Raw genomic sequence first — 15,652 nt, 5'->3', positions numbered from 1 at the left:
GATTAACACTCTCTCACATTTTCTTTAGGATCAATTCGGCAACTTGAGTGTTATATATTGGTATTTAACTTTTCCACATCTCATATGTTAAACATGTCCTGCTTGTTGTCATGTGTTGTGTTATACCAGCTCTTCTAACAAATCTTTCTAGAAGTTCCTCCGTTATATGTGAAGAATCTATTGTAGAAAATGTGAGGAGCAAGTCAAATTTGAATCACCTTCAGGCTTTAAGGTGCACCAAGGCTCTGCACCATTTAGTAAACATTGCCCTATGTGTCTTTATTGGAAGTGTAAAAAGCCTTCACTCTTACGTTGCCTCTTAGTGGTGCCTAAACTGCCTAAATATAGAGTGCAGTGACCCCATATATAGAACCTGGTCGTATAACACCTGCCATTTTAAAAGCTGTTTTATTGTGATATTATGTATGTATGCTCTGTTCTGTAGTTTAGTATATGTATGTGCGAGTACACTTTTTTTTAAAACAGCAGTCTAGCCTGATTAGTCATTTTAGGCATTTGCAATATTAAGTGTCTGGGAGATTGATTAAAAAGGAGATCTCCACAGAGTCCAGTCCAGTCTAAAGATTACCTTGGTAACATCAAGTGTTGGAGATTAACAAAATCGTGATTTATAACATTAATAAAGAGCATGACGCGCTCGGGGGACAAGATACTAATTAAACTCCTATAGACGTCGTGGGGGGGGGCGGGGGTTGGAGGGGATTGCTGATTTAATAACAATCTAGGGAAACCTTACATACTGTAACAATTTCTTTTTTTGGCCCTGTCACGCATTCATGAATGTTTTTTGTTTGTGTTTGATGCATATATCGTATTATATTTACCTGTATTCCAAAATCGATTTTGTGTAGTTAAATAAAAATATACACACAAATGTAAACAGCCGAAATGTATCATTTCTAATCCATATTCCTGTTTTTATAGAATGATATTTTCGAGTGGGCTCGAGATCACCGTGTCCATCACAAATACTCTGAAACGGACGCAGATCCTCATAACGCCTTGAGAGGCTTCTTCTTTTCACACATTGGTTGGCTTCTCCTACGAAAGCATCCAGATGTAATTGAAAAGGGAAGAAAGCTTGACCTGACTGACCTCACATCAGATAAAGTTGTTATGTTCCAGAGAAGGTGAGTCTTCAGACCAAAGCAGCTCAACCGGGGGACTACTTGTCAGATATAGGCCCAAAGGGGGTTTAACTGCAAGTGATCCAAAGTAGATCAAATGCAGAGCTCCTTGCCTAGACTCTCTAAGCTTTCTCAGCAAATACTTCACGTGTGTGTGTGTGTGTGTGTGTGTGTGTGTGTGTGTGTGTGTGTGTGTGTGTGTGTGTGTGTGTACTATTAAAAAGCAAGAGAAAACATAATAATAATAGCATGTTCTTGTATAGCGCTGCTATTTTTACGTAGCGCTTTACAGAGACATTTTGCCGGCACAGGTCCCTGCCCCGTGGAGCTTACAATCTATGATTTTGGTGCCTGAGGCACAGGGAGATAAAGTGACTTGCCCAAGGTCACAAGGAGCTGACACCGGGAATTGAACCAGGCTCCCCTGCTTCAAACTCAGTGCCAGTGTCTTTACTCACTGAGCCACTCACTCCTGACCCCTTCAGTGTGGCCTCGAGGGAGGGCTGCTGTCATGCTGGGATGTAGCATCTACATCACAAAGGGGAGAAGCCCTCCTTCCCTTTTTTTTTTTGTGTCCCGGGGGAGAGTCAAACCTCCACCGCAAGATAGAGAGGAATTTCTCCTTTGGATTTTGGGGGCTGGTAATCACCTCCCCCTTTTGAATAATAAATCCATGGGGTCTAGCATGATTTGCAGCCGAATATGAATGGAAGAGTGGGGGCTCCTGGGGGGGGGGGGGAGAGGAGAGGTAGATCAAAAGTGGGGGGGGGGCTTCCTCCTTTTTTGAATCTGTGCTGGACTCCCACCTTGAATCTGGTGGGGTGACATCCCATTCTAAACCTCACAAACTCCGTGGAATTCCCCTGCATCGACAAAAGGAAGCTGAATGAAGGGGGGGGGGGGGTTGTGGTCAGTATCAATGGGGAGTCATCCTATAAAATGCGGTGTGACGCCCCCAACTTCGAAAAGGATGGATGTACCGCCTTATTGTTCGTGGTGGACACCATCTTCTGAGCCCCAAAACTAGCCTGTGTTGGCTCTGCCGGTCCTTCTGGTAGAGACTGGGTAAAGGGCATTAATGAATTATGGTTATTCCTGACTTCAGTTCCAATTTTAATAAATGCCCTTTCATTTTTCCTGTCAGGCACTACAAGACGTCTATACTAGTGATGTGTTTCGTTTTGCCAACTATGATTCCATGCTACTTCTGGGGCGAAACGTTCCTGAACTCCTTCTATATTTCCATCTTACGCTACACATTGGTGCTCAATGCCTCATGGCTGGTGAATAGCGCAGCTCATATGTACGGAAACAGACCATACGACACGAACATCAATCCCAGGGAGAACTGGTTTGTCGCATTAGGAGCCGTCGGTATGTTTTCAGTTTCCTTAATGTTCCTCGTAGATAACTATGGTGTATACAGGCCGGGATTTATCAAAGCACGCGGGTGAGGCATCGCGTTCATTGACACGGTAACTGCTATTCAAGTTGGTGGCAGTTACCGGTAGAAGGGGCGAGATACCGTGCATCGCGGTTTGGTATATTCCCGGACATAGTATCAATTTCTGATGTGTTGTCATACATTACATCGGTGTTGGGTGTAAAAAAAACCTGACAAGGTTAGCCAGAAATGTCGCTGCCAAATCACAATAACTCCCCTTACAGTGACTCCTCAAATTCATTTGGCAGAAGATACTAAAGAAGTCGGATCAGATTTCCAAGGACCTCGGTAAACTTGCACACTCAAAATGCTTTCCTTGCCATCAATCCAGCAATCCCTGTCTGTTTAATACAAATATTTTGGCATAAAAGCAAATATTTAATTTAAAATGTAAGAAGAGTTTTCTTTTCATTGGTGCCTGTAATATGTGTGCAGAGGTACATATAATGGAGACCGATTTTGGGTGCAATTATATATTTGCTTTATTGAGCCTGTTCCTTTATCCAGACAAAACAACAAATTAACAAACCCCTTTCCCTTTTGTAGGGGCTAACTTACTTCCCCAGACCCCATCACCCCAAAGTCTCAAGAAGTACCATAAGCAGGTGGCCCTCTGTCAGTCTCTGGCAGGTTCTTGGGTCCTCTATGTCTGGGTGTCTTGATATCAGCACAGCCTTTGTGCTCAAGACAGTGTCTGTGTGCAGGCGTCTCTACTCTCCTTCTGTCAGCCCAAATGTGAGCTAATGAATCTCTCCTGTTTCCACCAGGAGGCTTTTCTTAGAGCTCTAATTTGGCCAGGTGGAGTCTGGTTGATTGCCTGTGTGCAATTAACCAGCTCGCTGCTGGATTTAGAGGCAGTTTCTCTTAAACATTGAAGTCCCTGTTACAGGGCCTTTGACAAACACTCCCCCCATTCAATCAAGTGTTTACTGAACCTCTAATCCACCCTGGTTAGAGGACAAAGATAAAGGGGGGAGTGGTTCTCTGTATGTACGGTGAACAGGCGTTTGCAGACAATTACATAACACTAATGGGAGCAGAGGAAATGAAACCTACCCCATGAGTTTCTTGTGTTTACAAACTAACTTTAAACAAGATTTCAAATGCTTCTATGTTGGGGATCTTTGAAGAAAAGGCACCATTCCTCCAGATTTAACTGCTGCTTAAACATGTCACTGCCATTGGTTAATTTTGGTTCTAGGAGTGAGGACCGCTGCTTTCTACTTGTTTTAGGACATTACTTGAAAAACCTCTGCATGACTTGCAAAGTTCTTTGATGCATCGGTTGGTTGTGTCTACGGGTTCTAGTCCTCAATGCCCCATGTTAAGCACAGGAGCACATATATGGGTTCCTTTTTAGATCTGGATGGTGGGATAAGACCTCATTTTACAATGGTCAAACCCGCAGGCAAAAATAAAACCACATCCAGTAAAAGAGCACAAGGGCGAATCAGAATATTAAGCAGATGTTCTTTGCAGCAAACATGTTAATTTCTTCATAATAATGCACCACAAGTGGCTCACATTAATGCACCCATTTACCTTTTTAAGGATATCATAGCACCTTTTTATGCAGAAACCCCTCTCCGAAAACATACATGTATTGGATTGGAACCAGGGGGTCCCGGAGCTGAAAATACTTGTTTTTAGCTGGCAGCGCACTTCCTGTTTTTGTGACCGGGAGGGGGCTTAAAGCCAACAGTAATCAAATAGGAAACTGCAGCTGTCGTCATCCGTGGCGGCTTCCTATTGGCCCACACATTTTAATTTTTTTTTTTAAATTTCCCCTGGAATGACGGAGAGGACCAACAGCTACGCTTGGAGAATCCCAGGCCTCAAAATAGAGTAGTTTTGCTCACAAGGACCCCCTAGTTTCGATCCTGTTTCTGGGAACAACCAGCTGCGACAGCTACTTAAATTGTAATCCTAACTTTGGGTTAGCTAATGTAGGACCTGCTCTGTTGCCCGCCCTGCAATTTACCACAGCAAGCCACTGCCAACCTTCTACAAATGGACTAAAACCTATAGTATGTGCTTACAACTGTTTGCTAATAGATGCACAGTCTAGAAGCAGCATGAAATGAATCATTGTCCAATGCTGCTATTGCATATTGGGAAGTCTGGCCCTCATTTTCTTGTAAATGTTGTTTTGGAGATGACTAGATTTACAATTGCATTTCATTTGTGTCCTGTGTCTCTAGGGCATGTTTGCTTAGCTATCAGTACAGACATCACTCGCTGTTCATAATCTCTTGTGTTACACAGTAGCCACATGAAACAAATGCTATTGTTTGTTTCGTATATTCCAGTGCAAACAATGGAGGTCAGGTTTTTATGTAACCATTAGACTCGGTAGAAAGACTTGCAATAGGTTACCTTTGTGATTGGTTGCCAGTGAAAAGCAGATGTGCAAACTGTTGGGAAATCGCAACCTCGCGGGAAGGGCGGAAAGCACACTTCGCCTTTTTAGAATGTTGTCATTCTGCCAAATTTTTGCTAGTTTTAGATATAAAAAAAAGAAAAAGAAATTTGTTCAAACCAGCACGTTGGTCATGTGACTTCTCTGCAAATAAATGGGGAAACTGCCAAATTTGTGAACTCTAGAATTTGCATATCTCTAGTAACCACGAACAAGCAGGTTTCCCCACAAGGCAGACCCCTGTCTGACCAAAAGAAACCAATGTAAGTGACATGTCTAAGGCCGCGTTTATAGTGGGTGCGCAAGCGCAAACAGACCTCTTCTCTATGATGCCACCCATAGTGCGCGCAAGCGATTTCAAGTGACCGCACGGCGGATTTAAAAAAAAAAAAAAAAAGACAATTTTGTCTTTTAGCGCAAAAGCTGGGTCACGTACGTGGTTCAGCCAATGAGGGCGAACTGCTCACGTGACGCCGCACAAACCCTATGATCACAAATCGCTCGAGCAACAGGCGCGTGGCCCCATGTGCTCCCCGCGCCCGCTATAAATGCGGCCTAGGAGGTTAAATCTGGATCATTGGTGTCTTTTAATAAAAACTCTGATACAGATGTAGCACATGACGGAACCCCCTCCCCCTCCCCCGCACGTCCAACCCTCTTGATAACAGCAAATTCCAGTGTGATAGATTCTACCTTGCATTACTTCCCAAGATAACATTGCCATTAAAACTCCATAGGATTCAATGACAAAGTTAATGCAGAATATCACATTTTATTTTTTATTTATAACAATGTTTTACCAGGCAATAGTACATTGAGCGTTACCACTCACTTTCAAGAACAATACATGACTACATTAAAAGAACAGAGGTTATACGTTATATTTCAAGACATTGCAAAAGTTATACTATCTCTAACATATCTCAACATATAACACCCGATAGAGCAAAGTCCTCTACAACTGTAGCTATTTTAAAATAATGTTTCAAACTTGCACATGGTAAGCTGAAACTTTGGAGAGATGCGATTGACTTCTTTAAGACCAAAGTGCGATGTCGATGATATGCATGTGTATTCCCCTTGCATTAGCAAATGCCCCACTACTGATCTGTTACCTTTTTTATAGGGAGAGGGGTGACCAAGGGTAATTGACACACATCCTTCCTTTCAGGATCCCAAGTGAAATGTTTGCTTTAAGAATTATTTTTTTGTGTGGAATCTGGTCCCCTGGAGTTGATCTGCACTATTCCTAGCACCGGGAACACCCTGGTTCCTGATATAGTGCCTTTTTAAAAAAAATATTTAGTTTTTTTTTAAATACTAGTAAAATTAAGGTCGTTGCCAGGGCCGTCCAATAGGAACTTATTCTTGACTGTAGATATGGGGGAATGTATATACTGCAATAACTATGCTTTAGCGATGTTACCGCTTCTGACTTGGAGAATTATATCCTAATACTTTTCTTGTGTGTTGTTCTTTGCAGGAGAAGGCTTCCACAACTACCATCACACTTTCCCTTTCGATTATGCCACCAGCGAGTTTGGAGTCCGCTACAACCTCACCACATGCTTTATTAACCTGATGTGCTTTTTGGGCCTAGCCAGTGACTGTAAGACGGTATCCAAAGATATCATAATGGCTCGCAAGTTGCGTACGGGCGAAGGAATCCACAGGAGTGGTTGAAATCCTGGGAAAAGGGTTGAAATGTCTTAATATATTTAACGAATAAACAAAAAGCTACCAGGAGGCTAAATATGATTACTTTAACATGATCCAGCACAGTGTTCTTTTAATTATGTACTTAAAGTAGTTATAACTCCACCCTAGGCTTTATCATATGGCTAAGCTCTCTTTCTTCCATTTGCCTTCCTATTTATATATATTTTCCTTAAATGTTTTTCTCTCACTTTCTGTTTCTCTGTAGGGTATTTATATCTTTCTTGTGTCTCTGTTTATTCCTCTTTTTTGTCCATGTCTCCAACTAATCCATTTCTCACTTACAGTTGGTGTAAATTTTCGGTCTAGTATCACAAGACCTATACCAACTGTAAAGCTTATCTTAAGCACTGACCAAAACTGAAGCTTTTTCCTCAGATTTTTTTTCATTGACTGCTCTCAGGCTCTCTGCAAAAAGAATGAAATCCAATAAGTGGACAACTTTTCAAGTGCCATTTTTAACCGTTTGTACATAAGGAAAAAAGCTAAGGAGTTTTTGTATCGAATTTGATTTATTCTGACTTGTACAAACAGTGGTTTTTAGGCAGTTTAGTTGCTAATTCAGTCTTGAGCCATTGAGACTCATTATGGGAACATTTGATTGTGCTACCACTAGGGAAAGGAGCTTAGATCTTTACCTATTAGAGTGGAGACATTTGCCACCATGCAGACAATATTACACAGTATATTATGCATGTTGTGGTCAAGGCCTTATGGATCGTAGAGAATGCTTATGCTCTTATATTTCTTCCAACAATATTTTCTTCCCAATCCATAACTGGACTCCCTATCTGTATAGTTTTTCAATTCCATAGAAGGAGAATACTTTGTTGCACAAAGGTATAGGGGATCAATTTGATTAGCTTCCATGGGATCATTTGGGTTTACCCTATGTACTCTATTATGCTGCTACCAAATGAAAGAAGAATCTTATACCCCCCAAACTCATAGCTTACAAGGTCACAATATTTTCCAGACTCTTCAACAAGCTACAGTTAAATTTGACACTGAGCAATAGCGCAGGAAGTATAGTATATTTATACTCCAGAGTAACATTGAAGGTGTCCGCATGTTGGTTGAAGGTAAACCTTTCAACATGGTCCACAGTGACCTTGTGAACAGAGTGCTATACAGTTTACTTTGCTAGAGTTGTGTGCAAAGAATGGACATGACTTCTTGGAAACATTATAGTTGTATGTTAAAGAGCTCACAAATATAATTTTTTGACATGAATAGGATACATTGTTTGTATGTTTGGCATATTCATAACTTCGATTTGTTTCCAAAGGGGATGCGCAGGCAATGTGACTCTTTTGGTGTCAGTAGAGCAGAGCATGGCTGTTCATATGATTAACTGATATCTGCACTTCTTGCCATGATACCATCCTAGCAAATTGGTTACCGTACATGTAATCCTGTACTGTACAGGAAAATGAGACATGCATTATATATCGAATCGGTCTAAATGACACGTAGCACTTAAACACCCCAAAAAGCCCTCCTCCCCCCCCCCCCCAGTTTGCAACTGTCATAATATATGCATAGACTTCAGAAACTAGCCATACATACATCATTGCTTTTAATGCTATTAATTTTCTGATAAAATTAGTGCATTTTTGCCCTGGTTTTGCAGCTGGAGGCTTTGATACATATACAGTAAGCCCCATAAATGACAGCTTGAATATGCTGTGAAGCTGCTTCCCATTGCTGGGGACTTGAGCTCCATTCAAATCAATAGGACTAATCTTCTCCAGCGCAGGAATAGCAGACTCGCTGCATATTAAATAAGGAGCTGTGTCCTAGCTTCAGACTTTACATACATTTAAAAAAAAAAAAAAGTTTACAATGATAACTTTTGTGGTAAGTTTGATCCATTGCTTTGGTGGTTGGTATCTCTGACTGTGCAGATTAATGTTTTCTGACTAAATTGTGAACTCGGTTTGCACACATTTGTTTGCACTTTCTGAGCTATAGACTTCCTGCACCCATCAGTACTCATCACCTTTTCCTAATGTCCCCATGGTATATGCATCAAATGGCCCAGGAAGTTTAGGGCAGATGCAGGAAGGAGTTCCTGTATGTAGGATACTTAACTTTATTAATACCAATACGTCAGTGCTATCAATAGAGAACACACTGGCTTAAAACTAGTCCGTTTTGCAATAGAACAAAACTGGATTAAAGCTTTGATTCATCTTTGCACATGATTGCAAATATATAAAACGGGTGCTCAACTCCTGTCCTCAAGCATGCCCCCCTCTCTCCCCAACAGGTAAGGATTTTAGGATATCCCAGCTTCAGCACAGATAGCTCAATCAGAGGCTCAGTCGCAGAGTTGAAGTTGAGCACCCAGATATAAGTATATATATATATATATATATATATATATATATATATATATATATATATATATACGGAAGCACTTAGACGGAAAGCACTTATTGAAATTGTACTGACAAACTCCCTCACTCCATAAACTAAATGCGATTAGCTGCCATTATGTCACCCAACCGGTTAAGTTATGGAAAGTTATATGTAAGGAAATGTAAATTCTCGGATGTTGGCGAGAGAGAAAATTTAAGGTACATTGAAGCATAACTCGCATTGCTTTTTAGTAACTTTTTATTTGTGTGCTTTTATCAGTGGGTTGGATTGGGAGTTATGCTGTAGTCATTAAAATAATTAAGGTATTACACTATCGTGACACTGGGTGCATGCATGTTGCTCTAAATTAAATATGATAATGGTCCATCTATGATTGTCGATATTTATCTTTAGCCATTGCAGATTTGTCATACTCCGCAATATCCAATATTACTGGATATATGTAGCAGATTGTAATTGCAGCCCAAATTTATACTGTACTTGCACAACATAAGCTCAATGTTAACTAACAGAAGAGATTATCAGTATGAGATGCCGTCTCTGCAATGCAATGTAAAACAGTGTTGGTGCAGTGATTATTACTGGTATGAATGAAACATACCCATGAAGCTGGCTTAGGCTGCGGCCACGCTAGCGCTGAGCATGCTCACCGCGCGGTGCTTGCCGAGTTTAGTTTCAGCGATTTTCAAATTGTCCCTGCTTGCGCGGGCACGCACGCTCACCCCACGCTTGGCGCTTAAGTAAACAAAAAAGAGACTTTGAAGCGCGCTCAACTTGCCCGCAATGCCCCCTCCCCCCTTGCGCTTGTGAAATAGCCAGGACACCCGGTGCTCATGCTTGGAGAGCTGGTGACATCACCGCTCTCAAGCATGAGCGCGGTCAGCGCCAGCAGGGACTCAGCCTTAGAAGCAAAAACTAAATTATCTACCATAATTGGAGGTCAGTGCTTATATGAAGTGGTTACACTATCTATGTTTCTAAACAGAGTAGACATGGAGGAATTTATTCGTGACACCAAATCGGGTAAATGTAGCTTTAATGCTTAACTAACGTTTAAAAATGGAAAATTTCAGTAAGATACATTTTTCAGACGTTCCAGCACCACTTAAGTCCCTTCTTCACGCTGTTTCAGGACCTATTAAGGCCCAGTTACACAAACAGATATATGAATGGGAGTGTGACAACGTGTGACATGCTTTTGTGGATTTGGGCCTGCAGTCCAGGGACAGCAAGTAAAGTTTCAGGACCACTGAGGTTCTTTCTTCAGACAAGCTTTAACATCAACTAGGGTCCCTCTTCCAGGAAGTTTTTGATAACAGACAAGGCCCTTCAGGCTCTGTTAGAACAACTACCTTTTCATCAGGAAGCTCTGAGAAAAACAAAGACCGTCTCCAGAAATGCTTATACTGCAGTGAAACTGAAGAACCTTTCTTCAAGCTAGTTTTTAGGACAACTAAGTAAGCTCCCACTTCAGAAAAGTTGGTATAAAAACGAAGGACTCTTCTTCAGGAATATTTTAGGAAATCATTAGGCAAGCTTCCAGGGCCTCTACTGTCCCTTATTCACCCTCATCCATGAAGAAAACTAAGTAATCTCACTTTACCAGGCAAAATATTATTATTATTTTTAAATTTTTCATTTTCTCTTCTATCGTTTCATTAGTACACACTGCGCTGAGATCGTATTTTCCGGTAGCAAAGGGTGTTGCATTCTTCTGTTTGCATTTCTCAGTTTTGGGACATATAAAAAAAGAAAGTGGATGCACATCCTGTGACCACACACTTTGGATGCTATTAATGTTGAATGACAAACATGACATTTATTTAAATTTGCCGTTTTTTAAGTTTGATGGACCGCTTTCCTTCTAGTTAGAGATATGCTTCATATTTGCAACAAATGTTGCAAAATTCCTCCAACATTTGCACAAATTCACTCTCACGCTTTCATCTTCCCTCTTTGTTTTTCTCCTCTCTCTCTTTCTTTCTCCCAAACATACTAAACCAAGGGTAGCTGACTCCAGCCCTCCAGGGCTACCAACCGGTCAGGTTTTCAGGCTGTCCCTGCTTCAGCACAGGTGGCTCAGTCTTTCTGAGCCACCTGTGCTGAAGCAGGGATATCCTGAAAACCTGACCGGTTGGTAGCCCTGGAGGACTGGGGTCGGCTACCCCTGTACTAAACGCACCAAACAGTAGAACATGTGAAATGTAGACCTTGAACTGTGGAGGGGTGTACGCTTTCACAAACATGCGAAAATCTTAAAAATGTCAAACGTTTTCTCCAAGTCCTTTTCACACATCTCTACTTCTAATTTACAGTGATAAGTTAATGTAATGGTATTTAAACATTTGTAGTAAAAGGAGAAATAAAAGATACCATGATTTTCAAAAGAAGGCATGAAAGTGCCTTTTAACCTCTTTACTGCTGGAAAGTCTTGTGATGCAGCAGCGAAAGGGTTAGATTTCGTAGTTTTGATGTTTTAGGAAGTTGATGTTCATCTTTAGCCAGTGAATATAAAGCGAGAGTAACTCTGTCGTGTGGCCTTTCCTTAATAAATGGGTGAACTTGGATACAGTCTCCTTAACTGAATGTTAATAGATGCTTGTACAAGGAATTTTTCTTGAATGTATGTAATAATATAGCTCCATTTTATGTCCACAATGGCTCATTTTACAAAGTGGTGCCAAGTCTTTCCCACACCTTAAGGCCCGTGCAAAAGAATGGGTCTGAAAGTGCAGCTCTGGCTTACATTAGCATGGTTTAGGGAATCTGGGCCTTAACTCTACAGGTTAATAGAGGAAAGGGTAGTTTATTGCCCAATATCCCTCCTTCAGCTGGTAATGATCACTACCCCGCAGTTTAATAGATAAAGGATTTAGTTACAGATTTCTCTTAAAACAAGATTTGTGTTGACTTTTCCTGATGTGGACAATAGTATTTGGATAGATCTGGCTATGCTAGTTATATACCCAAAATGAGATTTTGTTGTCATTCACACTGATTTATCAATAATGTTTGCTGTATATCTTGAGAATGGCTATGTAATGCACAAGGCTAAACGGCTAATATCTGTGTTTCCATCACTTGTGGGTTTTTTTTGTTTTGTTTTTTTTCCCTCTTATGTTACAAGAGAATATCCATGTCTCCCCAATATAATGACAGAGTTGTTTTTACCTTTAAAATGCTGGCAACTGAGAACCATCACCTAAGAGGTAGCATCTTTTGTAAAGTTTAGTTTGTATATGTTTTAAGTTAAATTTGTGCAATTGAAATGTGAAAAGAAACCAAGTAGGTTTTCATTTACATTGTTGTATCCATGTTCTGTGTTCTGAAATAAATTTTGAAAATAATTCTGTTCATTGTGGGTTTTTTTTGTCTTTTTATATGCTTGTATTGACCACTTCATTAAAACACGTGTGTGTGTGTGTGTGTGTGTGTGTGTGTGTGTGTGTGTGTGTGTGTGTGTTATATTTCAAACTGGTTGGGCTAAAACCTTTTTGATTGTGGGTATAGAGCAGAGGTGGGCAACTCCAATCCTCAAGGACCACCAACAGGTCCGGTTTTAAGGATATCCCTTCAGCACAGGTGGTGATTGAGCCACCTGTGCTGAAGCAGGGATATCCTAAACCTGACCTGTTGGTGGCCCTTGAGGACTGGAGTTGCCCACGCCTGGTATACACTGGTGTCTCCACCCCACCTAAATAAAGTTCTTCCATTTACCTGTTCTCTCCTTAGCTTTCCAGATCCTTGTCCTCCCTCCTCCTCCGGTACTTCCCTTGTATGGGCTTTGTTTAGATCCTAATTCTGCTTTGGCAAGTATGGCCAAAATCAAAATAAGGCTAAAACTGCATCGCCATGGTTACCACACCAAATCCTTGATTCAATACATTACATATCTGGTGATAGTTGTATTCTTCATATGAAGCATGCTGTAGGATCGCTTCCTACAGCACTGAACACCCAGTATTGTCAAATGTCGGTGAGAATTTCTATGTGATGTATCCTGAGTGCATCCTGTTACTCTTTACAAAGTAATGTCAAATACTTTCAATAGACCCCAGTACCCAATACATGTTTGTCAGTCATATGCCTGCTGTACATTCACACAAGACTGCTCAGCTCACTGAAATTATCCCCAACGTTGGAGATTATTGGAAAAAGAAATATAGGGTTTTAGAGTAAACATTTAAAAGTTTATTCAAAAATAATGTAGACGTTTTTCTCATTTGTAAATTTATGTATAATTTTATTTATGTCGTGCCAACAATACGTGCGGTGCTTTACAAAATGATAATACAAGGTAAATTAAATTACAAACAATGGATGACTCTACCCGACAGCTTATTATCTACAGTAAATTTTATGCTGGGAGGCTTACGGACACCATAGCAGTAAAGATGCATCATTGAAAGGGCAGTTGGAAGGTCAAGTCCATCTGGAGACTGCAGTAGAGGCGTAGAAATTTTAATTAGGAGATACCTCTTTTAAGAGGTGAATTTTGACCTGGGCTTTGAATAAGGAAGGTGAAGATGCTTAATGAATATTGAGTGGAAAAGTGTTCTATAGGTAGGGAGAAATTACTGAAAAGGATTTAAAATACGGACGGTAGAGGTGAAAGGTGCAAAGATGAGACGGCCTTGGTTTGAGTAACGGGCAAGTAGGGGTGTAACGAGTGATCAGAGTTTACATTTATTAAGGTACCGTGTAGAGCCTTAAATATAGAATGAAACATCATTGGCGCTTATAATATAACTTGCGAGTGCTGTTTTGGTACCATCGCACGGAAAGCCATATTGATTTCAATGGGGGCTTTCCAAGTGATATCGCTGATACGGAGCTCTTGCAGCTTATAGAATATAGATCCATGCATTAAAATTCATACATTACTTCCCAAGGTAAGAGTAAAGCAAATAGGAGAGCGTCCATCAACTTTTATCTCCCCCCCCCGCCCCCCCTTGCTGGAAATAATGGAGTATGTAAATCATTGCAGTATGTATGATCCATTGGAGATTTGTTAACGTATGAAACTCTTGATGCCAGAGGTGCCGGCTTCACATCAAAGAGGTTAGAAGGGAAAGTTTCTCCTAAAGTGGCAATCTCTCCAAGGACCAAAGTGAGCTAGTTCTGGTGACCTGTTTAGGGGGTCTGATCTGGGTAATTGATCAATGTTTTATTCAAATCTGCCAACTATCAGACTTTTAAATGTATCTTGTAAAGTTAAACTTGGGAGAGGTTTGATTTCCTCTGGCTGCTCCCTTTTGTGTGATGTCACTGTGTGCCCAAGAAGTGCCGATTGACAAAACACCTATTTGGAAGCCCCTGAGAAATGAAATTGCCGATTATGTGAAATGGCACCTGTTATGTCACTATAATTAGTTCATTGTGATCTTATCTATAAGTGTTATCCCAGAGAGCCTCATTTCCAATACCACAACTGTCCTGCATGGCCAAAGTTAGGGCTGTTATATAGTGGCCGTGCGCGTGGCACTTATTGGCTGAGGTTAGTCGCCCCTTCTATACAAGGGCCGCGCATGGCATTGAGCATGCATCCGGCCGACAGCGGGGAAGAGAATGATTTTGCGCCGCTACTTGCGCTGAAATGTGTCTGCACAATGTTAATAAATATTTTATTTTTACCAATGTGTTTAAAAAAAAAAAAATACACACACCCCACACTCCCCCCCTACCCCCCTCCTCCGTGCATACACAAAAAGTATGCGGCACGCACTATATAACTGTAACAACAAGCCTTACTGACTATTTCTCGCTCTTCCCCTTCGGTTCTCTGACGGAGAAAAATTGGGATATTGATGATTACGTGCATTAGCCTTTAAAGCAACTCCAGTCCTCGGGTCAGGTTTTCAGGATATCCCTGCTTCAGCACAGGTGGCTCAGAGGCTCAGTCAAAGACTGATTGAGCCACCTGTGCTGAAGCAAGGATATCCTGAAAACCTGACCTGTTGGCAGGGGGATGATTGAGGGCTGGAGTTGACCACCACTGCTTTAAAGGACCCTCCACTGACAATCACAAAAAAGGCAAATATTTGTTTTATTAATTACTACATTTGTTTAAGGAAGCCAATTACATTAAGCGTGCGCTGACAGGGTCGGTTCCACCATTGTGTGCTTTCAGTATTAACCAGACATGTAGAAGGCAGATGGCACCAGCTCATGAGTGTCAGGTAATTGATTAGTGACTCACCTTGAAAAGTCCAGGTTTAAATGTAATTGCCACCCACAACCCCCCAGCACTGAAAGTGCTGAACACGGAGGTGCAAAGTAACTGCATAGCCATATTTGGGGGGTATTTAGAGCATATCAATGGTAGGAGATGGTTCCAGAACGTTGGATCTATATTTTTTTTTAAAAACACCTTTAACAGGTACTCAGCGGCGGATTCGAAAATCTGACGCCCCTAGACACTTGGCTGTGGCGGCCGCCTACTTGCTGACGCCCCCATCCTCCTGACATCACCAACGTGACATCACACTGCGTTGCGTTGCTGTGGTAATGCGACGTCATTCTCATTTGAAGTTGCGACAT

At 41.2% G+C, this 15,652-nt stretch overlaps 1 protein-coding gene across 2 annotated transcripts in view; it reads left to right on the top strand.

Annotated features, from left to right (window-relative positions):
• The window catches only part of SCD (stearoyl-CoA desaturase), a 35,895-nt gene extending 23,436 nt beyond the window's left edge, over nt 1-12,459 (top strand). For both annotated transcript variants that reach the window (XM_075610748.1, XM_075610747.1), the window contains exons 4-6: nt 946-1,151; nt 2,293-2,522; nt 6,495-12,459. In XM_075610748.1, coding sequence (XP_075466863.1) covers nt 946-1,151; nt 2,293-2,522; nt 6,495-6,694 — 636 coding nt within the window. In that variant the 3' untranslated portion in view covers nt 6,695-12,459. The remainder of the gene's footprint in view (nt 1-945; nt 1,152-2,292; nt 2,523-6,494) is intronic.
• Nucleotides 12,460-15,652: the final 3,193 nt, after the last annotated feature.

Source organism: Ascaphus truei, chromosome 8 (genome assembly GCF_040206685.1).
Source record: "Ascaphus truei isolate aAscTru1 chromosome 8, aAscTru1.hap1, whole genome shotgun sequence".
NCBI lineage: Eukaryota > Metazoa > Chordata > Amphibia > Anura > Ascaphidae > Ascaphus > Ascaphus truei.
This window is presented reverse-complemented; position numbering and strand designations above follow the sequence as displayed.